This window comes from Hoplias malabaricus, chromosome 11, assembly GCF_029633855.1.
Source record: "Hoplias malabaricus isolate fHopMal1 chromosome 11, fHopMal1.hap1, whole genome shotgun sequence".
Classification (NCBI taxonomy): domain Eukaryota; kingdom Metazoa; phylum Chordata; class Actinopteri; order Characiformes; family Erythrinidae; genus Hoplias; species Hoplias malabaricus.
This window is the reverse complement of record NC_089810.1, coordinates 33,355,568-33,382,625: the sequence shown is the minus strand read 5'-3', so window position 1 is coordinate 33,382,625 and position 27,058 is coordinate 33,355,568. Positions and strand designations below refer to the sequence as shown.

At 40.2% G+C, this 27,058-nt stretch overlaps 1 protein-coding gene across 2 annotated transcripts in view; it reads left to right on the top strand.

Annotated features, from left to right (window-relative positions):
• Positions 1-27,058, top strand: part of reln (reelin) — a 103,573-nt gene that overhangs the window by 28,944 nt on the left and 47,571 nt on the right. For both annotated transcript variants that reach the window (XM_066684709.1, XM_066684710.1), the window contains exons 3-4: positions 12,172-12,307; positions 21,911-21,981. In XM_066684709.1, coding sequence (XP_066540806.1) covers positions 12,172-12,307; positions 21,911-21,981 — 207 coding nt within the window. The remainder of the gene's footprint in view (positions 1-12,171; positions 12,308-21,910; positions 21,982-27,058) is intronic.

The window sequence follows — 27,058 nt, the reverse complement described above, 5'->3', positions numbered from 1 at the left end:
ACTGACAGCTTTTGTAGCCCATGGGAATGCTTCGCCTTGCCCTGTCTTTCTCTTATTCTCTCATACTTCATAATCTTAACTAAGAAAGGTGGTGAGGAGAAATACGTGGAAAAGAAGAGAAAGAGAAACTGATTGAGGAAGATGTGAAAAACGAGAAAAAAGATGCCCGCACAAACTAGGTAAATCTCTCCATGTTCTCCAGAGACTATTAATGCAGTGATTTGAGATGAGACCCTGAATCTACAGAAGCTCTCAAACCTGCAGGAGCACCTGTGCGAATGTGGGTGCAAATAATGGGATGTCCATCGCAGAATATTGCTTTTAGCCATTTTGATTTTGAATGACGTCACCTACAAAAGCATTTCTTAATCGCTCCAATAGGATTTTGGGGCTTTTCTAATGTGAATTCTTGTTTTTCTGCTGAGAGATGTGAAAATAATTTGTATTTTTCAAAGCTGCAGTATCAACATGAATGAGTTGAGAAAATTGGAAATACACTGTGATAAGGTGATAGAAACTAGCATCTTTTCCCCCCACAATCTTCTATAGACTCATATTTACTTTTGAAGCACAGCAAGTAGGAAAGAAAAATCTGTCCCAGTCGTGTCATTAAAATGGACAAAGGATTGAAATCGAATATATTTGCACGTCAAGTAGCCAATTGTTCTGCACTGAACATTCCCCCCACCTCCAATCCCTACACACACACACACACACACACACACACACACACACACACACACATACACATACACACAGTACAGCTTTGGGATCTTCAGTCTATAGAACTGACAGTGGTTTAGTGAAATAGAGCTCTGTATTCTTCTGAAATAGAAATTGTCTAAATTTTCCGCCATATTTCTGCTTTTTTTTAACCTGTACATATTGTACATTTATGCTTATAAGCATATTACATTGCATTGTCCCAGCCCCCCACCGTACATGTCCTTCATTGTCTAATGTCTCACTACTCAACCAGAACCTCCAGTCTCTATATTCTCCCTGTTCTCCACAAAGGAACATAATTCTGGATCCTCAAAACCCCACAACCCTTCTAAACAGCCCTGTACAGAATGGCCACTTTCAGCGGCAGTTCCTTTAAATGATAATGAGCTGCTCAATGTTTATCCCAAGTGCGCATTAGTTAAGAGCGAGGAGCAGAAGCTCTGGTTTTTAGCCGTTTTTGTTCATTTCTCTTTCTTCTACAATGTCGTTTTTTTCTGCTTTTACTCAGTGCTCAGTGCTATCTCACTGCATTTCTTTGCGCTCTCACATTAACATGGGTAAAGTGCTGTGATTGGACACATACCTAGGCAGTGCACAGAAACCTCACGTGGATGGTTTCACAGTGTGTGGGTTGGTGGGTTCCAGATCCACACATTACCATACACATGCACTTAACAAGGGAATATTTCATATGTTTTTTTTTCAAGGTTTCATACTGATTCTTGCCCTCCCACAGATGTTGAATCCAACTCCGGTTACTGCATGGTCTGTGATTGGGTAATTTATGAATGTTGTGGGCATGCTTTAGACCCAGCTTGAGCGTTCCTGAATCCTGCATGAATTTATCAATAAAAAATTTTCTGTTCACGTCCCACATGCTTTTGGACCAGTTCATAGTTGCACAGTTGGTTACCACAAACCACATCAATAATTTATTCTAGTTCTGCAATAAAGAAGCAAAAATAGCACTTGGAAAATAGCCATGACCTCCAAAACCCCCAGTTTTCATCACCAAGCACAGTTCCTTTCTATTATATCCTATTACTTCAACACTGTGCTTCATTTCATACAGAATGAGGTTGAGTGACTCTTCCTCATGCTTCTGTCACTCACCCATGTCTCACTGAATATCACACTCATCTTGGCACGCTGTTCAATGCCCAGATTGAGCTTCTGTCTCAATCCCACAATGCTTTGAGATGCTAACAGGTGGCTTAACATTTGTCTATTCTCTGAGTCCACTGATATTAGAGCACAGCATGCTCTCGCTCTCTCTCTCTCTCTCTCTCTCTCTCTCTCTCTCTCTCTCTCTCTCTCTCTCTCTCTCTCTCTCTTTCTCTCTCTCTCTCTCTCTCTCTCTCTCTTTCACACAAACACACACAAAAAACTCAAGTGCATATATGAACCTATGAATGCCATACTAATATGTATACATTTGCAGGCACTGATACACACATATATACACACACCAACACACACACACATGCATAATGAATTATACTGTGTTATCACAGTTTCTCCTCCATCTGTCCTCTACTCCCTCCTCCATTTCACCACCTCTCACTCGTTCTTCTTTCTCCTTCTGACGTCTTTTCCTCTGTTTCCTTTCTCACCTTGTACCAGCATCCCTCCACTGTGTCCCGGTGCCTTCTCGCTGGTGGGCATTTTGCAGGGCGGAACCCACAGGATTCTGGGGGAAGTTGAGTTATTAGGTCAGACTGTGTGGCACTTATCTAGATGGAGCTTTTCTCCTCCCTGAATTCCCACTGCGATGTTCAGCACATGTTCTTCTGTATTACAGAGGATTTTTTTTTGTCCAGTGTTGGCGAACAGACACTAATAGCAAATACAAAATTTGGTAAAATAAAAATTGTGTGTGTGTGCCTTCCTGTGAGAGAGAGAGAGAGAGAAAGAGAGAGAGAGAGAAAACTAAGACTGAGAAAGAAGAAGTGTATCTCTGTCGGCTACTCTGCTGTTGAAGCGTAGGCTGCAACTGCGCATATGTGACCTGAATGCAGTGTGTGTACTGTGGATGAAGATCAGCATGTGTAGATAAAATACTGGTATAAATACTAAAGGCTGCTGGAGAACTGTGTGGGCTGCTAGCATCACCCTCCACTGCGAAGTGTACAAGCTACAACTCCAAAGGAAAATCACATGAGCACTGGATTGCACATTAATATTAGCTTAACTTTTCTGAGGCTTGCTTTTTTGCTAGTTTACATTTGCCTCGTTGGATAAATTAGGTGTCAGAGCTAGAAATAACGTCACACTTGAGCTGGCCTTGTTCCAGTTAAACATTTAGAAAACCCTGTGCCCTTGGTTTTCTTTGATAGCTTGTTTTTAGTTAGCACCATTAGCAATACATGTTGATAACAGCACATTTTGTGATTTTTTTCCCCGTATCCCTCCCAGCACCATGGAAACACATCCACATTCCGCAGTTGGACAGTGTTGTGTGTCTGACTGATTTAATGAGACACACACAGGTAGAAGTGCTAATAAACTGTATGATAATATTGCTATTACACACTGTTGATATGTAGGCAGCCATCTTGGATTCCGAAATTGGGGTTGATGAGGCTCGCCCAACTTTCCAAGTAGGAAATCTGACTTGTGAGATTGTGCCAGTTGAATTTTCCTATTTGGAATATGGAAATTCCTATATGCGAGTTAAAATGGAACACAGCATTTTTATTCATGCTCAGTTTCTGCACAACCCTTAGCTGTTTCATTGTCAATGCTTTGTTGAGTACAGAGTTTTGATTATAGAACACCAGAACTGTGAACACAGAACCTGAAAAATTCATTGTCTCAGGGTCTGGATCTTCTGGCCTCTGGTCAGGTCTTTAAATCTTTTGTCATTGCAAAATACACAACTTCCCCATTGCACTTTGCATTTGTATTCAATTTTTTATGTTCCTCAGAGGGAAGAAAACACTGTCTGTTGTAGAAATGGGGTCTGAATGCACTTTCCGCAGATGTACAGGACTCAGTGGAAAGAGCAGTACCTTTGGGTTTTGCTTTTTCAGATCTAGGTCCCAAATATGCCAGTTCTGAAAGGTGCAACCAACTGGAATGAACATTTCCACAAGCCTGTTTATGGAAGGTAAGAGAAAGGGATTACACTTTATTACTGAACTCAACTCCCTTTGTGGTTCTAGTCCCTGATTAGTTTTCCTCTACCACAGCTCACCCTCAAAATGTAGCCGGTGTCGTCTCAAATCCCTATTTCTAATAGGAACATGGCTTTGGAAACCACAACAATGGTGGTGTTAAGCAATGTTTACTCATTGTTTATTAGTGTGTTTTCATTTGGGACTGAACACAGCTCTGTCATCAGTTCAGACAGATCAGTAGAGTTTGTTTTGTTGCAATATCCACCTCACGCTGGATTATTTGTCGGCCACCGATCCAAGAAGCATTTGAACCTCTTCAAAAACCACGACATAATTTTACAAGCTGCCATTGTGAGTCAGATAAAAACAAATGTGAAGTCTGCTGTAGCTGGAGATTTTACAGATGGAGAGTTTGTGCTGGACATCAGCACTCTGCAAGGTTTACATGTCACAGTTTAGTCCCTACTTGCCTCGCTTGGAATCACAAGAGAGCAAGGACTAAAAAGAACCCAGGACCAAATTTACCTTATGGAAAAGCAGAGTAGAATAAGGACCATGCAGTGGAAAAGCACCATTTGTGAACCCTGTCTAAATGGGCTGGTGAAACATACACTCTGTGTACTAGGTGACATGTGGCACTCTTTGGAATAACTCCAGCTGCTGCTTTGATAATTATGTTTTGGTGCCCCTTGGCGTAACACTGTCACAACCAGGTCGGCCTCATTCCAGGGGATGTGTGTCTATGTATTTGCTGGAAACACAGACGTGGACCCACCCACCTTAGGCCTGCCTCTGTCTCCCCTGTCTCTATGATTCTGTATCTGCTGAGAAGTGCATGTCACTGGGACACTTCCACAGCAAGGCCTTCCCTCTGTTTGTTTGCCCAGCTCCACTGGGAGTGCTGGTCTGTGGTTGTCAGAAATTAGCACAAGTCAAATCAGATTAATTAATCCAGGGTTCCTACAATTAGCCATGGAGTCACGTCAAATTAAAAATCAAATTAGTGCTGACGCTTCCCAGGAGGGCTCTGCTGTGGGCGAGCAGTACTCCAGTTCAGCCGGTACTCAAACCAGAGCACCGGGGCACTGTGACTTTCACTTAAGCTTTAAGTATGTTTTCTCCTGTACTTTTACTACTGCTGCTATTTCTTCTTTTTTTTCTTCTTCTTCTCCTTCTTTTTTACCCCTTTTCTTCTTCTACGCCTTTTTCTTCTTCTTTTCTTTATTTGACCTCTTCTTATTCTCATTCAAACAGGTAGCAAATGTCTGGTTTTCTTGAGGTGGTGGAATAGACTGTGACTGGGAATTACCGTTTGATTCAAGCTGGGCATGTTCTTACAAATGTGTGGTCAACAAGACAAACTTTGAGAACCAAATTGTTTGACATTCCACTGTACTTTAAAATAAAATGACTGTTTATGTACTGAATTGATATACAATTATATCAACAATAAAAAAATATACAATCTGAAAAAGGTTAGTGAGGTGAGTATATAGTGTGGATTTTGATGGTGTTGCTGTATTGATCTTAATGCTTTAGTAGACATCTGCAAACATATCTACAGACTGATTGTGTTCGCACAGAGGTGACATTTTCTAGTTCATACGTGTAAGAAATTATTAAGTGAAATTTTGAAAGTAAATATTAACAGGTTTATATTAAATATTGTAGTAAATATTCATAATTTTTTAATCCTAATGATTACATACAGCCTTCCTTTTCTGCAGGTCCACTCTCAGAACTGAAACTGTGGTGGTACCTATCACTCTTATTGTGGCAGTACCCTCGAGGGTACATATCAGTATATTTAATTAGGGAATTTATATTTAGAGTATATTATTCTTTTTTAAATGTAGATTTTTGTGTTGCTTTTATTTCATACTCCCAGTATAAATGCAGGGTACCTTTAGGGAACTTCAGGCCAATGTTGTGCATTTGAGGCTACATTTAAACTGTTTGTAGCTTTAGTTTAAAAACCTGCGCCTGCACAATATCGCTTTCTCTTGCCAGTAGTGTAGTTTTTAGTTTAGCTCATGCAAGCAGAAAACACTTAAGTTCCCACAGTGTCTAGCTGCCCCCTCCTCCCCTGGCAGCCTGCACCAAAAACGCTAGCCTCAGCTTCCTCCTGGCAACACCGAGATCACCCCTCCCCTTCTCATGGCAATGCCAGGCTCCAGTGATTGGCAGCTTGTGACATGGCCCAGTGATATTGTAGAACAGTGCTGCCATGAAGTGGAGGAGCCTCTGGAACCCCACAGTCCAGCACTCCGCTGACCTCAAGAGGCAGTTTCTCAGGCGTCCAGAACAACGACGGATCTCTAAAGCTCTGTTTGGCTTCGTTGAGCACTGCTACAGTCTCCACACTGTGTTCCTATGGGAGGCCATGCAGGGGCACAGGGGAACAAAGACTTGGCGGGTTAAAGATATGCTTTCATCAATCTCCAGTTTGGTTTTTCATTATGAAGAGGCCAGCCCAAGTATCCAAAACAAGGCACTCTCACTGGCTCTAATTTACATACTGTAGGTTCGCTAATAAATATTTATGTCCCACCTTTTCATTATGGTGGCAGTATGATGTATGAAGGAAAGGCATTATGATGGCAGAGACTGAAGGCTTGATGCATGCTCACACACACACACACACACAGTCTTGTCTCCAAGGTTTCAGAGGACATTACATAGACTTCCTTTCATTTCATGGAGACATACCCTAACACCAATCAACTACTATTTAATCACCAAGTCTTACCCAAACATTGCACTAACATTAACACAAATTCAGCTTAAAATGTGATGACTTATGTTATGGTGACATGATTTTTGTCCCCATAAGGAAGACAAGTCCCCACAATGAGTCTGTTAACAGATTTCGGTCTCCAGAAAGTGCAGCATGTGTTTCTTGGTGTGTAACTGGTTGTAAACAGTTGTAAACACTAGCTTTTTAGAAGTGGAACATGTAATGGAATTGGCTTGTAACTCACTCAAGTATATACTCACATTTATCAAATGCTGCACAACGGGTAATTTTTCAAAAACTCACTTAGGTTTAGGAACTGCACCAGAAAGTGGCACTATTTTCACATACTCACTCATGTTTAAAAACTACTCCACAAGGGGCAGTATTTCCTAAATACTCACTCACATTTAGGAACTTGCTCCATTAGGGAGTGTTATTGTGGCATGCTGCTTTTTTTTTGAGCAACACTGACAAACAATTAGATGCACCTTGCAAGGTTGGTGAACCCCTGCCTGCTGCGTGTGTCAGCAAACTGCACCACAGCTGCCAGTTCATAGTAAACCAAGAGTGGAAACAGCACAGAGCCTACATCTGAATATCTGAATAGATATGGAGCAGTAGTGGGACATAAATTTTGCATTTACATAATGGCAACTATTCCAAGCGATACTGTGGCTGATTGGCCTAGGCATGTGTTAGAATTTTTTCTCCTCAACTCTCCATTATAATGAGCAGCAGTGAGGAGAATGGGGATGAGGGTCTGGAAAACACGTGCCAGTTAGTGCCATCCAGACCCCATCTGCTCTCTCATCTCTTTCCCTCCATCTCTTTTCCTGCTTCAGCCTGGTTTTGTGTGCAGTGGAAATTTCAAATTTACACAAACTCTAAAATGCTAAGGCTTTGCATATTGTTGTACAGCATTTTGTCATGATAATGCTTGTTATGTCAAGATTTTTAGATAAATAATTCATTATCGTGATAAAACAAATACAATTAACTTGTTATCAAGAACAAGCGGAGTGGAGAAAAGGCTAAACCATGCAAAACCACGGACTTTAAAGGATTCTGTACAAACCGCGCAGGAGAAAATAACAATTTAAAACATGAAAACTTACAGATAGCCATAGAATTAAGGGTTGATAAAGATGAATGGGAATGTGAAGATATGAGGAGATGCTCATGCCTATTAATTCATATTACCTGAAGTAAGACACACACTTTAAATACTTTATTAAATGAATGGTTATATCTATCACTCTGAACTGACACGGCCTGAGCCAAGCTTAATAAATCCAACATGTTCCGATCTACACATGCACACACTCACGGCACGGCATCGGAACATTAATCAACACAAAGCACCACCTCAGAGACATTCACTAATATAAAAGATGTGGCCCTGAAGAGGGGCGGTTTCCGCTCTGACATTCATGGAGGTCTCCACCTATGACCCTCCCGCATCCCACCCTTTCACAGCCCCCATATGATGTGTGTGAGAGTGGGTGAGCGAGCATTATTTGAGCCGACATGCGGGTGGGCCAGCCAGGCCCAGCGCTACCGTGGGAGTTAGTGGGTCATTTTTGACTGCAATTAATCATGGCTGACAGCTCTGAAGTTTTCAATCTGCATCTGAAAAGGGAAGAGATTATTTTAAAATCATGGGGTGCTTTACTGAGACTGGTCGTAATATCGAGAGGTAAATCCAACAGTCAGCACCAACATGACCCTCTTTACAGTGGAGACACAAGCAAGAAAATATAGAGATGGTCATTAGAGAACAGAAATGACATATTTGACTGGTCATTTAATCATTAACAGATGACGTACGCTAATCTGTATTCCATGTCGCTCTGGGAAAGACTTTGATGCTATGTGGCTTTTATTATACTGTTAGAAAGCTGTGTGCGAATTAATGTTCAGTCTCAAAAACTGCACCGTTTTTCGGAAAAGATTAAGTTGGAAATGTTTCCCATCAGGAAACGTTGAACATTTTAGTTTCCTTTCTAAGAAATTGGGATATCTGTGTTTAATTAATTCAGTTCAGGGTCGCGGTGGGTCCGGAGCCTACTCGGAATCACTGGGTTCAAGGCAGGAACACACACTGGAGGGGGCGCCAGTTCTTCACAGGGCGACACACACTCACCCATTCACTCACACATTCACTCACACACTCACTGAGTTTAATTAAACAGTTCAATAATTATGTACCTTTTTAAATTTTGAGAAAATGATATTGATATTCCTTTACTCGAATGAAAACTATCACGCAAGAAGCAAAACATCCTAATTAAACACGGCAAGAAATTACACAGAAACAGGAACTGTTTAGGGTTTCATAAACCGAAAGCCGTATAACTGACACGTGTTCCATTCTGGTAGTTATCCACCAAAAACCATCCAAATCTTTGTTAAAATTATTCATTTTATAAACTCTACTTTAGGTGCAAAACCACATAGTCCAACGTAAAGAACTTCACCAGTTAGTGAATGTACATTTATGTCCACAATTCTTCAAATCAAAACTTTGTACATGTGCAGTAAGTACTGCCCCTACATGAATCACCTCTACCTACATGAATAACACATGACATTTATCACCTGTGTTTCCACGATTGAAAATAAACATACTGTTGTCCAAATATCCAAAAATGCAGTTTTAAATAATGTTCATTCATTCATTCATTCATTCATTATTTGTAACCCTTATCCAGTTCAGCGTCGCATTGTGTCCAGAGCCTACCTGGAATCATTGAACGCAAGGTGGGAATACACCCTGGAGGGGGCGCCAGTCCTTCACAGGGTGACACACACATTCCCTCACACATTCACTCACACACACTTTTGAGTCGCCAATCCACCTACCAATGTGTGTTTTAAGACTGTGGGAGGAAACCCAAGCGGACACAGGGAGAACACACCAACTCCTCACAGACAGTCACCCGGAGCGGGAATCTAATTAAAATGCTGAATATTATTAGGAAGAATTTGGCTCCTACAGGAACATAAATAAAACACTTCACATTGTGTGAACATGACATCATGAATGTACCAATAGAAATGCTCCAAACTTACAGAAAATAAAAGCTTCTTACATTGACTTTCATTGAAAGTTAAGAAGCCTTTTTCCTTCTGTAAAATTACAATTTTAGAGATGCATATTTTTCATTGGACAGCAACAATATGAAGTTTGTTGAGCCAGCAGGAGTGTCTAATTTTTTTCTGCCATGTCTGACTGCCAACATTTAAAAACATGACCACCATAAATGAACTGAGATTTCCTTGATGTATGTACATTTCTGCTTTCTTCCAACCCTTTCTCACACATGCATTGTATTTGTATTGACTTTCATAGCACTTTGGACGACTAGAGATTTTAATGGCAGTGAATGTTAGAATTATTTTTCAATCTTAGACATGAAAGCAGAAGTTAGTTATTTGCATTTCATGGGGAGCTGGAAAAATGCCTAGAGTGTGTTCCACGACTGCAGTGGGAATAAGAGTCGGCTGTCGTCATTTGGCTGCTGTGTCCTCGAGTGCATTTCTACATCTTTTCATCCTTTCTCAACCTAAAGAGTCTCTCTCTCTTTTTCTCTCTCTCTCTCTCTCTCTCTCTCTCTCTCTCTCTCTCTCTCTCTCTCTCTTCCACATATTAACATCGTGCCCCTTGACAGTTCTCTGATTTTTTCCACGTAAACTCCTCTCCCATTTACTGATGCAATAGTGTCATCCAACTGCAATTTACTCTAGAATTGTAACTTCTATACACATTCATTCATACCCTGGCACCTTTTTACCATAAACAGCTAGAGAATGTGACAGCATTGTAAGCACACCCTGAATTCAGGCCTGGATCATCACTTTACAGGCCTCTTTGAGTTTGCTGCGCCTTTGGCTGGATTCGTTTTTGGTCAGGGATCTGTTTATCAGTAAGTTACATGTGGAAGCACACAAAGGTATAATCGAATTATATAACCTTACAGAAAACACAATTGTGATCAGTTTCTCTAAGTGTATATTATCTCTCTTTGTCCCATTCTCCACAAAATTCATGAAGTTTTGGTGGTTCAAATTAATGGCTTAATATATTAAATCAGTTTTACCTTCTAATTCAGTTAATCAACTCACTGAAACAGTTCCAATTAAATATTTCTAAAGTAGACTAATTAAATTTAAATGATTAATCTTTTATTTCTTCTTGTTTATTCAAAATGATGCTGAGGTCTTGAGGGTCCCAGACCCTCAGTGGTTTCCAGCCTTACACTGAACCTGGGATTCAACGAACAGTGAAAGACCTAAACTCAATCTTGGCCCAAAACTGTGTGCCATGACCCATCTTTGCTGCATAAACTGAGACTGAGGTGGATCTATCTATCTATCTTTACACTTATATAGCGCCTTTCAAGACACCCAAGGAGTAGCAAGGAGTTTGGCAGCAGCCAAACGCGCACAGTGTACTCTCGACCAGGAACGAGCGTCCACCTGGAGGACTGCATCAGGCACTAGGATTTCACCCAGGACAGAGCGCCAATCCATATCTGGGCACACACACATTCACTCACACAAACAGACATTCATTCACATACACACTCATTCACTCACACACCAGGACATGTATTAGAGAAGCCAGTTCACCTACCCTCCATGTTTTTGGATGCTCATTTTATACCCATTCATTAAAGATATGGAGGGAATCTCTCACTCACTTTTATGTTCAGGAGCATGAGCCAAATTAGAACAAACATTAAAAATCAAGAAAAATAGTTATTATAAAGAAACACTGATAGTAACAATGAGGGAATCCGAAGTGTGTCCGTGTGCAGGGTTTGAAATACAAGGTTTAGTGAAGAAGAAGCACTGGGCTGGTTTTCCCAAAAGCATCTTAGAACAAAGAAGATTCTTAAGTGGTAGAGGTACTCAGGCTCAACAGTTCTCAGGTTGTCAAGAAACACAGGTCTGGTCCTGGATAGGGGACTGACATTGACGAGTACTTCATAAGTGTTCGGTGCATGCTGTAGATGAAACTCTCATTAAAACATGACAAGCTTTGGCTTATTTGGATTTGGTTTTTGACCTTGTCAAGCATTTGGCCTGGTGTGGCCTTGTAGCTGATGTTGGGGTCCTTTGCCTGGATCTCTCCTGCTGTCTGTGCCTCAGACCTGGCTGTCCACGTTTGCCCACCTGCTTCTAGTCTTGGTAGATCACTGGTCAGTGCCGCCCTGGGTTCTGCTCCTTGTGAGCATCAAATATGTCCTTGTCTTCGTATATGTTTGTCTTCGGAATATCAAGCCTTTTCCTCTTGGCTTTGGTCTCAAATGTGAAATAAAGAATGAATGAATTACTCTTTTACTCAATATTAAACAGAAATAATTAAATAAAAAAATCCAAACACTCGTTAGGAATTTTTAAATATTACAAGCAAGTATTTCTGGTTTTCAGCAGAGGAGACGCTCACGTTAGTTGATTTTTTTCAACGTCTGCAACTGCTTCTCTTTCATGCTTATTATTAATGATTTTTAATCTCTCTCTCTCTCTCTCTCTCTCTCTCTCTCTCTCTCTCTCTCTCTCTCTCTCTCTCTCTCTCTCTCTCAGGAGTAATGTCAGAGCGACAGTTTGGGACGCAGTTTGTGTGCAGTGTGGTGGCATCTCATGTCAGTCATCTGCCTACAACCAGCCTCAGCTTCGTATGGATCGCTCCTCCACCCGGCACCGGCTGTGTGAATTTCCTGTAAGTGTATCTGTGTGTGTGTGTGTGTTTGTGTGTGAAAGACCCTTATAGGAATAATATCACAACAAACAGAAACATGGGCTTTTTTCCTAGTAATAATCAAACTGTCATTGGGTCAGTGGCACAATGGGAAGTAGTGATTTGGTCAGGCAAATTTAGTGTTATGAATCATGAGAATCCTTGTTGTGGAACCTGTATTTACATTTACTCTAGACTTATCCAGTGTCAGGTGGTACTCACTGCACTATACCACCCCTGTAGATAGTCAATGTCCATCATGTTTTTTCTCCCAGACAGTTGTAAATGGATGGTGAGAAATCTTTTTATGTAATTCCATCCAGCTCTCCAGTTTCGCATTTTATTTTCTTCTGACTCATTTACTGGAGTGACATGAGAATGTGGCACTGGTCTCCTGTCCGTCTGCTTTCAAGCCCATGCCCCTTCACAAACTAGATAAAACCTTAGTATCTATTCCACAATGTTTTTTTTTTTTTTTTATTAATATTTATGTCAAGAGAAATGCACACTGTCATGTCCCCAATCCCCAAATTCCACAGGGAATGTGGCACATGCCAAGGTCATAATCTGGAGGGGTTATATTAAATTATATCACAGTTAATACCGATATTTCTGTAGGAGACACCACCACCAATAAATAAATCAGTGATTTCCACAGGTCACTGGGTCACCAGGTCACCCCTCATGCCACAAAACACATTCAAAATGGAGACTCCCCCTCACTGCCTCAGTGCTCTTATAGTGAGGATGAGTTTAACCTATTAAAGCTGATTTTATACTGATCCTAAATAGGAATAAACTGAAATCCTCTCATATGATTTTGTTGACGTGAAAAAGACATAAAGGAGGAGCGATTAGCTAAATGATTAGCTAGCTAGCACGCTGCAAACACCATGAAGAGTGACACTCCCAAAATGTAAATAAGCCTCTCTGCCATAAGACTGACCTTCAGTGAAATATTCTACAGCACAATGGTTGATAATGAATTCAGAGGTGGATATATGATAATTTGGCAACTTATGATTTGGAAGCCTAGGATTATTCGAGATTTAATGTAAAGCATAGTCTGACACCTGCCTCTTCCTACTAGACATATGCACAGAGGGAAGAGGCAGGGAAGGGGGGAGGAGACCTATGAGGGGGAAGGGAAGGTAGGGGAATGTCGTTTTAAGAAGAATAATTTCATAACAAATGTACATTTTAAAAATAAATGTGAAAACTGTAAGATTCACACCTGTTAAGCAAATAAAGAAGGATCATTTGTTGAGCAAACGATTCGTTCTATTATCTCCAGCATCAGAAAGGTTATTTTCTGAACGGGGTGAGAAGATTGCCTTGATGATGAGTTACAGGTCTCTCACTCTGAGCGCTCCCGGAGGAGAGGGTAATGGTGTGTATGTCTGTGTTAAACCGGCCACACCTTTTTCAAACATTATCTCAGAGCCAGCACACTCGTGAAAGGAAAAACAGAATGAAATTAGACGAGGGGAGTGCGCAGGCGTTTGTCTCATTAGGGCTAATTGAAAAGGAACGGAGGCCTGTTCTGTAATCACTGCTACGACTAATACCATCCACCATCTGTTCAGTGAAGTCTCTACAGTTTTTACTGGATGCCTGCACTTTGTGATATTATGGGTTTCACCTTGTAGTTTTTATTCATTAACAGTGTGCTCTAGATAGGATCCAAACTATATATATTTTTTTGTATATATATTAACACATTCATAAAAGGGGAATCAGAAATATGAGATCACAAAATGTACTGGTTGGAAAGGAAAAATACAACCCATGGCATTAGTGACATCACCAACATGCTGCAAATACATTATGAAAAATGATTCAATAGTTAAATACATTACTGACTGAAGTGTTACTTAATACAATATGGATATTTCTACCTTTTACATCTACAGTACAGTTACTGTAATATGGAGCTCAGTTCATCAGTGCAGTAGCGCTGTAAATAATCTCTGAACATGGAAACTAACATTTCAAAACCTGAACCTGAATCTAAACCTATAACATGTAAATCCGGAGAAACACAGATTGCATTTTGTCTGTGTATTTTGTGAATATTTTTAACATATTTGATTTTTGCGGCAGCTGCTCGAGGGAGACAAGTGTGCAACATGAGCATGAATTTAATTTACACTTCATGAAAAAGTTTAGCTGTCCATAGTTTTCAATAACTGAAAAATATTTTAATACACGTTCTCTCCTGAGAACACATTTCTGCACATTTTACAGTTTAAGAAGTTGAAGACTGGCTTGTGAAAAATCATCATGCATGTATCATGTATGCATGTAAAACTTTATGGTTTATTTTTCCACAAATACCTTAAACTCCCCAAATTAATTTGGGCATATAAAACTGATAAACTGCATAGCAACATTTGCATACAAATGTCATTTTAATTTGAAGATGAAATTCATTTGTTCTTTCATTTATTTACTGTCTGTAACCGCTCAGCCAGTTCAGGGTCGCGGTGGGTGTGGAGCCTACCCGGAATCACAGTGCACAGGGCAAGAACACCCTGGAGGGGGCGCCAGTCCTTTGCAGGGTGACACACACTCACACATTCAGACGATGAAATTGTTTATTTATAACTATATACTGTTTAATATTTAGTTATGAGGTCATTTCATATACACTGTTAATTATTAAAAATGGATACATACATAAATTGTCAGTTTTATTATATACTGCCATATAATACACATTGTCCCAGCTATATATTGAATATATTAGCAAAAAATAAGAGAAACGCGTTAAACCTTCTGGCCTAATGTTTTCACCTATTGTGTCGATTGTTTTTTACATCACTTCTTCACTGCATTTTATAATTTGATGATGGTGACAATGCCATGAATAAAAGAAAAGTGTCTGCCATGCCTGGCTGGGCACACAATTGACCACACTGTCATTAGAAGAGGACGTCAGGGTTTGCCTGTCCCCCAGCTTTTACTGAAATTCTAATCAAATGAATCCCAGACAGCATACAAACCCATCATAAACAAACACATTAAAGAAAATAAAAGAGTTTATAGAGGTGTAGCTCACAGCAGTGCAGCATATGCTTAGTCTCAAGCTCTGTATTACAGAATGAGCACTGAATCAAAACTGCTTTCAAGACCAATACTATTTGGGTGTTTTTCTTTGATCACTTCTTTCTTGGAACTAAAACTAGTGGTCAAAGATAAATTTATATGTTTGTGTGTACTCACTGCTTTGTTGCCCTAAATATTGTTGTTTATAGCTCTTAAATGCTGTTAAAAGCATTTTTTTTCATGCCTTGTCTAAATTGACTATTTTCCTGACCCCATGCTAATGAACAGGTCATTTTCAGACAAGAGCCCAGATCTCAGGTCTGTGTTCATTAAAATTTCATTGGCTGAGAGAATACTGCAGCTCGCCTCCGTATCTGGAACACAGTCACAGGACAGAGGCACACTTTGTCTGAGCCATTTTCACTAAAACTGTTCAGACTGAATTTGTTTAGCTGAGTGGAAAAGAGAAAATGGCTAAACCTCATCTCGCAGGCTCGCTGATGAGTTGTTTAGCATCACATCTGGTGCTCAACATGGAAGATAAATCAGGCAATTACATGGCGTTATTTTAAAGGTTAAGTCCAAATTTGCAAAATGAGCAGCATAAACAGGGCCTGGCTGTAATTTCTTGTATTAATCATGATTACAGAATGGTGGAGTAAATGAGTGAAGCCGTGTGTGTGTGTGTGTGTGTGTGTGTGTGTGTGTGTGTGTGTGTGTACTAAGAATATATCACACTGTGGGGACCAAAACCTGTTTACATACTCATGCTGTGGTGAACTCTCGTCCTTGTGGGGACCCACAGTGTAAACCATTTAATTTTAAGGTAAAAACATATTTTATAGGGGACATATACTCCCTCTTCTCCACAGTGGAACACTATTCTGGTTCTTAATGAACTTTGGTCAAAGGTCCACAAGCCCCACAGCAGTGTTCTCCCCCTGTCTAAACAGCCCTGTTCAGAACGCCTGCTTTCAGCACCTGTTCCTTTAAATGATAATGAGCCGCTCGCTGTTCACCCCGATCCGAGTTCACAGCAGTGAAGAGCAGAAGCTCTGATTTTTAGCCATTTTTGCTTAGTTCTCTTTCATCTCCATTCTCGTTTTCTTAATTTTCATTCAATGTTATTATTTCACTGCGCTTGTTGTGTCTGTTTTGCTTATTTAAGCACTTCTTTGCGCTCTCACATAAATGCTGATCCAGCGCTGTGATTGGAGAGACTCAGATGGCCATTCTAAAGTCTCTGCACATGACTTATGAAGCAGAGCAGAATCATATGTACTGGAATGAACTGTTTTGTTTTGTTTTTTTTTTGTTTTTTTCTAAATATGTGTTGGGTTTGCAGAGGAATGTGGGATAGATTCTAGTGAGCTCCCGGGCACTGTCAGTTTGGAGTGTAGGTTATTTGGTTAGTGGGTATCTGTCAGATATGCACCACTGGGGCTGTACATGTTGACAGCAACATCTAATCACACAAGGCCACATAATTACCCATTTCCCGAAGCTTCTGGGAGCGCTCTGAGTGACAGGCTGTCTCTGCGCATGTATTCCTGCAACATGACTGAATGTGGTGTGTGTGTGTGTGTGTGTGCGTGTTTGTATGTTACAGAGACTATGTGCTACTGAGCGTGGGCGTTTTTTTTTTCCCTCTGTTTTCCTCCAGGTTTTAACATTATATTCCTTTTATTTCAGCTCCATTTCAGTCTTCATTTCATTCTGCTGTGTTTTGTTTTGTGCACCATTGTCCGATCAGCTCTCACTGTTGATGTGTGTGAAACATATAATGCTCATGGATTAAACATATTGTCCCTTTAAACTAACATTAGTTAAGATTTGGTGTTTCTGCTCCTGGACTCGCTTACAGCACTGTCCTGAAAATGGAGGGTTGGTTTCCTACCCTCATCTGAAAGTTACATAGTGCAGTTTCTCCAATGCTGAACCCAGAGTAGTAACAACAGAGGCTCTGTTCTACCTATTGCATTTACATGCACTTAATCAGTTGATCTGATTTCTGCTTTGCAACAGCCAATAATATCACAGAAAGACGTGACATAAACTTCCTGCTGCAGCTTTTTGTAAATATGAACCATTATTTTACCTGTGAATAAGAATCCTATTTTCATTCTAAAAATGTGCAGTGCTGCCCTTCTTCTCTTCACTGTTGCTGAAAGGGAGACAAGCTTTTTTAATGAGCTGCTGGATACGTTAGTTGGTAGTTAATGAATTTTCAACTTCAAAATATGTGTTGGAGAGGACTCTACGCTCTGTATCTATATCTATGCGCATGTGCATGCCGAGAAATCAGAAAGGAATTGAGGTATAAGTAAACATGCATTGAGAAATCAGATTACTCTCAAACCTTACTCTCCGAAATTGGAGAATGCTGTATACATGAGCACTTGAATAATCAGACAACTGTAGCAATCCTATTAAGAACGAATGTATGTAAAGGAGCTCTATTATATTGAGGCTGTAATTTTAAGGTATAAATACTACCTTGTGTTGCTGTAATTGCTTTTTATTCAGAGAAAAAAGAATTAATGTGAGAGTTTTTTATGTAAATTTTAAGAATAACTGACATATGGGCGCACACTGGATATGTTTGATTGTCCACTCACTAAACCATGACCATCTGTAACACACATGGACATCAAAATGATAGACAGCCACATGAACATTTAATATTTATCTATTAATATCAACATAATTGAAAAAGACATCTGAGACAGCTCCAGAAACCAAAGCTAGAATACATATCATTCTTGTGTTAGATCAAATTTCCTCCGCTTTTTATACACACTTAAAGGCCTTGTTAATAAGCAGACGCTACTTGCTAAATATTGAAGTGCTTAGTTACTACATTTTCTCCTGCTGCATATTATACATCATATTTTATTCACGAGCAGCACAAACAAATTAGTTTTTGCCCAGCTGAAATATGAATGCGACGAGGGCTGTTTTTCTTCCAGCCCCCCCTTACACTCTTTTGCCGCTGCACAATCTTATTACTTATTCATGATCCCGGCTTTGATTATTCATGAGAACAGCGGTGTGTCTAAATGCCCTGACACACATAAAGACTCTGGATCTCAGTGACTAAAGGCAGGAGTCGCTTCAGGCTTTTGATACGTCATCTGACCTCCCACTGGCAAATCCCCTGCACTTTCCTGACCACATAGTATTTAGTCAGCATGTCCACGAGATCTGGGACCCTGCTGTGTGTCATTATCATTTAATATCAATGGATGGAACATGACACAGTATACGGTGAACACAAACCTCATAATGAAACTGACTGAGGGCTGAATTTCACAGAAGTTCATCTTGGGACAATGTCAGGTTCCAACGAGACTTACATTAAATAAGAGTCTTCAGATGAAACATCTGGGAAGTTTATGAATGATGAATGAGTGATAGTTTCACTTCTGCAGTGCTTTTCTAGACCACTGAAGTAGACCACCTGCAGTCCACACACTAGCTGTTATGAAGAGTGGAGACGAGAGGGAGTGACCGAGCTAGTTTATTGAAGTTGGGGATGATCAGGAGGACAGAGGGAATGACCACAAGGCCCGATTTAGCTAGACATCTGTCCAGAAGTCATTAATGACCTCGGAGAGGATCTCTGTGTTACATCTCAACTGAAGGATTGCACTGTTTATTCAGTACAGTGTCCCTGTCACTGCTCCCAGACATTGGGATCCACATAGACCACAGGGAAAGTGCCCCCTTCCAACACTACCTCCTGCAGCCACCCGAGGTTTGCTGGAACACCACTCGAGGGGGGTTGCTTTGCCCCTCTAAAATCACAGTGGTATAAAGTCAATTTTATCCTGAATTGTTGAGCAGAACCATAGCAAATTCATGACAGGCAAATTCACTACAGGCTATACATTTACCATAATGCCCCTGCATCTTTTCAAAAGCATCAGCAGCTAATGCTTGCAGTCAGAGCGAGTTTATTTATTTATTTATTTTTTAATAATTAATTTTATTGCACAGAGTAACGTGTACATATTTAAAGGAAAATCAGCGATGCAACAAAAACGTTAATTATTGCTATAGCCACTTATAACCATATAATACACCAAATGTATAAAATGCATATTACACCACTAAAGCAAACTTTCTGATAGTCCTTTTCCACAGAAAATAAGAGTAATAGTATGTAACACCACCCAGCAAAAGGTTTTGTTTTTTTGATTCAATAAATTGCACATAAACAGAACAAATGCAAATTAATGGAAAATGATTTAGTGTTGATTTTTTCCTTATTTCTCGTCCATGGCAGAGTAACACCCACTTAAATTCATTCATTCATTCATTGTCTGTAACCACATATCCAATTCAGGGTCACGGTGGGTCCAGAGCCTACCTGGAATCATCGGGCGCAAGGGAGAAACACACCCTGGAGGGGGCGCCAGTCCTTCCCCACTTAAATTTAAATCACAAAATATTTAGTGTTCAGCAGGTTTTTTCTAGAAGCATATACATACCCCTACAACTGACTGGTGAACAGAGGGTAATACGATATGTGTGCGTCCCAGTGCAACAAAGAATCTAGAAATGCCCTTGACACATTCAAGTAGTAACCCAGACCTGCTGTGCTTCGGTTGATCTGCAGGTTCTTGTACTCAGGTGTTTTGGCTGTTCACCAAGTTTTAAAGGGAGATTATCAGTAAATTATTAAAAGAAGGTCAGCTGTGTTAGTTACTGCACAAGCTGAGATACTCACCCTCTGAATAACTGCTGCATCTTTCTTTTAAACAGCCATTTTACCTTATTTTGTCCATCTACAGACTATGGACTAAATATTTCATAAATATTCCACAAATTGAATCTACATATTCTTTGTCATCTAAGAAAGTAAGACAGCGTCATATGACCTTCATTAAAGTATCGGTAGAAACTGTGTAGCTGTTGTGCCATGACTTTAACTTCAGTAAACCCATGCTATGCACACTGCCCTCACTGGTGGATGCCAGTATGATTGTACCGACTGGTGCTCTAAGTAAAGTTGGGTGGAGGAGGGTGGTCTTGAGATGTTGATTAGCATGAGCTAATTCCTGTCCGTGTAGTAATCTTAATTAAAGCTGCCTCATACAAAGGCATTTCAGACAATGTGGTGGTTTCCTACCCTTTACGAAAAGATACATAGTGCAGTTTCTGCAGTGATGAGTGCAGAGTAGCAACAATAGAGGCCCTGTTCTCCTACTAGTGTTGCTTTAAAACATCTCCTACACAAAACAAACTGACTAGCATTAATAATATATTAATTAATATATCATTTTGCAAAAGTGTTTAAAATGGTGAGTTTTTAGTTTTGCTTTTATTTTATTTCCTAAATTTAAGTAAATAAAGAGCAAATAAACAGTAATTTTGCACTGAAATTTGCAGAAGTTTGTTCTCTGTTGAGGATATGTACTACACAACCTTTCTACACATAAAAGTCAGAAGGTAAGTCAAGAAGAAAGCACATCAAATGTAGTTTCATCACAAAATCCAAACCTGATGCCAGTAGGATGTTTAGGGCATTTGTTTCTTTGATGAAAATGTGGTTGCAGACAGGTTTGTTTTGCATGACTTCAAATAAATTTTGCCCTCTTAGTTGTGAGGTGTCTGGAGCCCATTCTGAGCAAGTTATCATGGTAGTAAAGTTATATTTCTTAGGTGTTGTCCTCACAGGCGACAGTTGATACAGGGTCTAGATTAAAGCCTGTCCTAAATCAGGTATGCTGGGAAGAACTGAAACTTTAAATCTCTTGCTAGTGTCATCATCAGAGACAGTGCTGTGACTCAGCAGTTTCAGAGACCAACTCTGTACCCACCAGAAAAAGTTTGTCTGGACGTGTACGGCCGAGCTAAGCACTTCCTCCAAGTTTTAATAAACAATGAGACTTTTTTCTAGAATCTTTAAAAGACAATGACTGAAAAATCAAGACTAAAAACGTAAGTTAATTCAAGTGTGTTATTATAGTTAATTTAAACTACATTCATTCGTTTTTTTTTATGTATTTATCAGTGATATACACAAATATATTTAAGAATACTTGGCTTATACTGGCATGCATACAGAAAAGTCAAAGTATTTTTGGAGTATATTTTATTTAATTTTCTGAATAGGATAAGCAGCACTGCTGTGTCTGATCCACTTGTACCAGCCCAACACACACTAATACACTACCACCATGTCAGTCTCACTGCAGGCACTGAGAATGATCCACCACCCAAACCATACCTGCTCTGTGGTGGTCCTGTGGGGGTCACGGGTTCTGATGGAAAAGTTGGCATTAACAGTTATGTTCATGATTAACAGATAAACACACTTTTTTACACAATTAAACCACACAATTTTACATATAACAGAAATGCAACTTCAGCCTGCCTCCCCTGTGTGCCCCTCACTGCCCCACCAATGCCTGTGTTTCCTCCAGAATATTAAGCCATCTGCACTGATTTCATCTTCATTTGTGGTAATGACTCTGTTCTTGGCCTGATATGTTGGTCACCCCTCTGTCTGTGTGTGTCCCTCTGTTTTAGAGCTACAGCCACACATCGAGGACAGATCATCTTCAAGGACACTCTAGCCCAGCAGCTGTGTGAACAGGGAGGTGAGGATGCTCTCGTTTTTTCATCAGCAGTGGAAGTATGATAAGCTCCATGAGCTTTGATGAATGCTTCCTGCAACTTTGTTACAGAAGACCTGTTCAGCAAAGTGCTAGAGAGTTTGAAATTACAGACTTCATAATGTAATGTGAATATTTTCAATGTAGGTTTAGGATCAGAATTACAGGCTTTATTGCAGGGCCAGATATTTTGGGGGAATGAAGTGGATAGCTTACCATGGCTTGGACATTAGAGGGTTATTATCATGATAGTGACAATATGATGACAATATGACATTGAGGTTTGGGTGATGCATAAGATACAGATACAAAAGAACGCATGACATCAGATCTTTGCAGCATCATTCTAGCCATTCTCAGCTCTCCTCAGACATTCTATATGTCTCATTAAGACACTTCCTTAAAACACTGATGCTGTTTACAGAAATGTTGCCAGGATGTAAACACATACTAGGATATAATCCACAGAGTCAGATATTAGGCTCAGAGCTCATAATTTAATGAGGTTGCACTGTAATGTGTTAGCTTTTGGATCTTGAACATATTGTGAACTTTTCACATTGAAACTACACATAAAAATTAGTGAGCTTTCTAGTTCTTAAACTGACTCATTGTAGGCACAGTCCCAATATCTGACTGTAATGCTCTTTTTACTGCAATGGGTGACGTCCACTGTGGCTCTTAACAAGTTCTGGATATAACATTGGAAATATCACTGGTAATGAGCCAAAAAGACTTTAATGCTGAGCTAGGAAAAATAGCAGCCAGTGCTTTGTTGACTGTCCAGTCGTGGGCCAGGCCAAGAAAGCTGACTGAACAGTGGCACAACCAAAGGGCACTAATGTCTCTGTTTAAATGAGCAGAAATAAGGAGCAATAAATACAGAGCAGCTTAACAGCCATGGACCTCCTCTTTGCCCAGAGTGAGATCCTCCAGCGCCTACTGTGCCTGCCCCTTGGCCTCACAATTCTAACTAGTGATACATTCCAGCAGGCAACATGCCACCTTCCAGAGTTAGCCCTAGCCAAGAGAAGACTTTCAACAAGAGCTGGGTCTGAGAGATGAGCCGGAAAAGGAAGAGTGACAGAGAATTAAGCTAGAGTAAGACAGAAAGATGTGGCACTGTCTACATTACTAATGTCTTCTCTGTGGAGAACTGTGAGGACGAGAAGAGTGGAAGAAAAGGTGAGGGAGGCATTACCAGAAAGCTGAAGGTCATAGTTGTCTCGTCTGTAGCCAAAGCAAGATCAAACACTCCACACAAACGCGACACAGGAGAGATCCAGTGGTTGACCTCATTACTGTCTAATTCCTGGATGGCTAAGAGTGTCACTTCTTCACTGGATCACTGGAGGCACTGTCAGGGAATCTGAATTACAAATTAGGCAGGGATATGCTAAGGGCCAGAGGAAAGGAGCGGAGATGGGAGACCTAGCGAGATGATCGCAGGGTTCTCCTGGGTGACTGAGAAATGAGAGGTTTTGGAAACTTGGGTTTTGCCACTTCCAGTTTCCTGATATAGAAACACATCTCTGACATGAATAATGAATGAATAATGTATTGTTGAAAACAGTGGTGACCAAAATCTTTCAGCTAACATAAATCTAGGCTCCTCCTATGGCAATGCATGATGTTTAAGTGTGTAACCATGGGAAACCTTTAGTTAAATGTAACTATGGAGAAAAATGTTCTATAGTTTTGCGCAGTTTAGACTATTTTAGCATTACAGTAACACCAACCAGGCAGCACGGTGGTGCAGCAGGTACTGTGGCAGTCACACAGCTCCAGGGACCTGCAGGTTGTGGGTTCAAGTCCCGCTCCTGTCTTTGAGGAGTTTGGTGTGTTCTCCCCGTTTCTGCATGGGTTTCCTCTGGGTGCTCCGGTTTCCTCCCACATTCGTAGGTGAATTGGCTACTCAAAAGTGTCCATGTGTGTAAGTATTTGTCACACTGCGAAGGTCTGGCGCCCCCTTTAGGGTGTGTTCCCGCCTTGCGCCCAGTGATTCCGGGTAGGCTCCGGCCCCACCGCGACCCTGAACTGGATAAGAAGTTACAGACAACGAATGAATGAATAACACAAACCATAACTTGATCTACTACAAATTAGTGGTCCATTAGTAATAATATTGATAATTACACAAAATGAAAACAAACTGAAAAAAAATTTGTAATGAATGGCTTTTCCACTACATGTAACCTACTCTACTTGACTCTACTCTTAGTTTGCTTCCAAGTCAATGGTTCATTTTGCACTACCACAGCTCCCCTCAACCCCTCCCCTGAAATGTAGCAGGTGATGTCTCAAAACCCTGTCTCTAACCAACAATGGCGGCGATAAGGTTAAGCATTGTTTACCCATCGTGTACTCGGATGTTGTTTTTGTTGTTTGGTCTTAACACAGCCATCAGTTCCTACAGATCAGTTGTTACCTCCTTGTTGCAGTGTCCATCACTGATCCAAAGACCGTTTGAAACTCTTCTAAGACCATGGTGTAATTAGTCGAATGAAAACGAATCTGATCTCTAGTTTGAAGATTTTAAGATAGTGAATTTGTGCTGGATGTCTGATTTGGTCAAGATTAACAATCTGGCCAATCAGTGCACTGCAAGGTTTACACATCATGCTTTAGTCCTTACTCAGCTTGCTTGGAAACATGCTAGTGGATGTATTAAAAAAGAACCTGGTTCCTGGGACAATGACCAAATTTACCTAATGGAAAAGCAAAAAAACTTTTCAGTGGCATTTTCAGTAGATTTATTTTAAAACATTATTCATTTCTACTACAGTTAAAACCCATGGCTCTGTATTAACCAAGCAAGGTTTGTCCTGTCTTTAAGTATCGCAGTCCAAACAGCATTAGGTTTTGTTCCGTACAAGATGGTGGAAAATTGCTCCATTCATAAACTCTCATGTTAAGGCTCTTTTTCAAGCTGCAGAGCCTTCAGTACATATTCAGTGGGTTCTGGGAGGGCTCACCTCAAAATACTTTCATCATATACAACGTGAAGCATGTTCCAAATGGTCCCCAACTCTATTCCCTACATTGCTCACTATGTAGAATATAGTAAATAGGGCACTGATTAATTTTGGGCACAAACCTGTATGGATACACAGAGCAGTCAGAGCTGTGTAGAGAGAGCAGCTAGTGGTCTGGTCACTATGACTTCTGTAAGCTTCACAAAACTCTTTGTTCTGGAACTCCTGCTGGTCTCTCTTCAAATTATAGGGTGACCACAGCTGACTATTGCTGTAGAGGCAAAGTAACTTTATTAAAGAAGACCTTTTTAATGAACCCCTGAATAAAGATCTCTGTACATTATGTAGATAAAAGGGAAAGCTGAATCTAGTGGTTACTGCTGATATTTGTACATGAGGTGACCACAGAAATAAAAGTCATTAGATTAGAACACTGTCAAGTTAGATTCCTGATTGATTTGTACATTCCTATGTGGCGATTGTCTAGATGGCTAGCTCTTAATTTGTCCAGTGAACAAGTCACCTTAGCAGTTATTGCACCAATTACCACCCCTGGGAGTTTTGGCAGGAACAGCCACTGGGCTTTATCATTATATTATATCAGTTACAGCAGCACAGTGTACGAAATAATGTGTTGCTTTATGAAAATAAGCACTTTACCAGGTGGCTGCAGACTGGGGCTTTATCGATAAACAGAGTTCCACCTGCAACATAAAGTAACCACTATTTAAAAATACAAATATGATGAAAGTTCATGTCATGACATGGAGTAAAAAATCAGCACATAGTTGTACTTACACTTAAAATAGCTCTTTAAGATACTTAAAAAGAGAAGACGAGCCATTCTAAAGCTCAGAGGAAGCTCAAAAGCTAAGAGAAGGCTTTGGGTAGCTAAGGAAATGAAAACTCTCCTGGCTTGGATATGATCCACACACACACACACACACACACACACACACACACAAAAGGATGCATAAATTTGAGAGAATGAGTGGAAGAGGTTCTCTCGGAGAACTGAGACATGAGCAGATTAACACAGAGCTGCAGAGACATAGATATCCTGCTTCTATCAGATACTCTTTAGGCTGAGAGGGGGGATTTGGACAGTGGAAAAAATTAATGTAATAAAAAAAGTGAGAAGGGCTGCCATTTAAAGCTTAATTCTCATTTAAATCATTAGAGTGTAATTAACAGTATATCAATTTATTATTAGTTTACTTTGATTCATTGTTGGCCATTAGTCACTATCTGCAAAAATGCTACAAAGATCTTTATAGAAGTGCATTGTCAGTTAAAGCAGTGAGTGAGAGACTGAGAGAGAGAGAGAGAGTGAGAGAGAGAGAGAGAGAGAGAGAGAGAGAGAGAGAGAGAAGATGAAATGCTAGATGAAGTACGAGTAGTAGATCATAACCGGGTCTGTGTGACAGGATGGTCATAGAGGAGGCTACTGGAGGATCCTGTAATTTCCAATAGCTTCATCAATCAGGGAGTTATGGACAGCACTGGCTCCTCTCCCCACAGACGGATTATTAAAAGTCACATATAACTCACCGGAGGCGAGGGGCAGTTTCTGAGAGTGTGGGGGCAGGTAGGTAGGGTGTTTTGGAGTTACTGTTTCACTTCATTCTCTGCATTATGCCCAAGTAACAATATTTTAGAAACCGAATCTAAGCTCCTGAAAAATGTTATTGTTCTTTGAAAAATACATGGACATCTTCATAACACAGCTCAGTAACATGATTAGGATTAAAATGAGTATTAGAAGTAAAAACTGTGTTGGCAAATAGTGCAGCAATTCAAGAATAATGTCTAAAAAGATAACGGATAACTCAGCATTTCTGGAACATAATATCATTTAATAGTTTTAGAGAATATTAGGAAATCTTTAGGCAAGGGACAAGGCCAAAAATCTACACTGGATGGCTGTGATCTTTGAGCCCTCAGAGAGCACTATATTAAAAGCAGACATGTTTCTTTTGTGGAAATCACTGCATGGGCTCAGAAACCTTTTTTTTTTTCAAATCCACTGTCTTTGAATTTGTTGCTGTATATATAAATGCAAGTTAAATCAGTTCCATTCTTCCAAT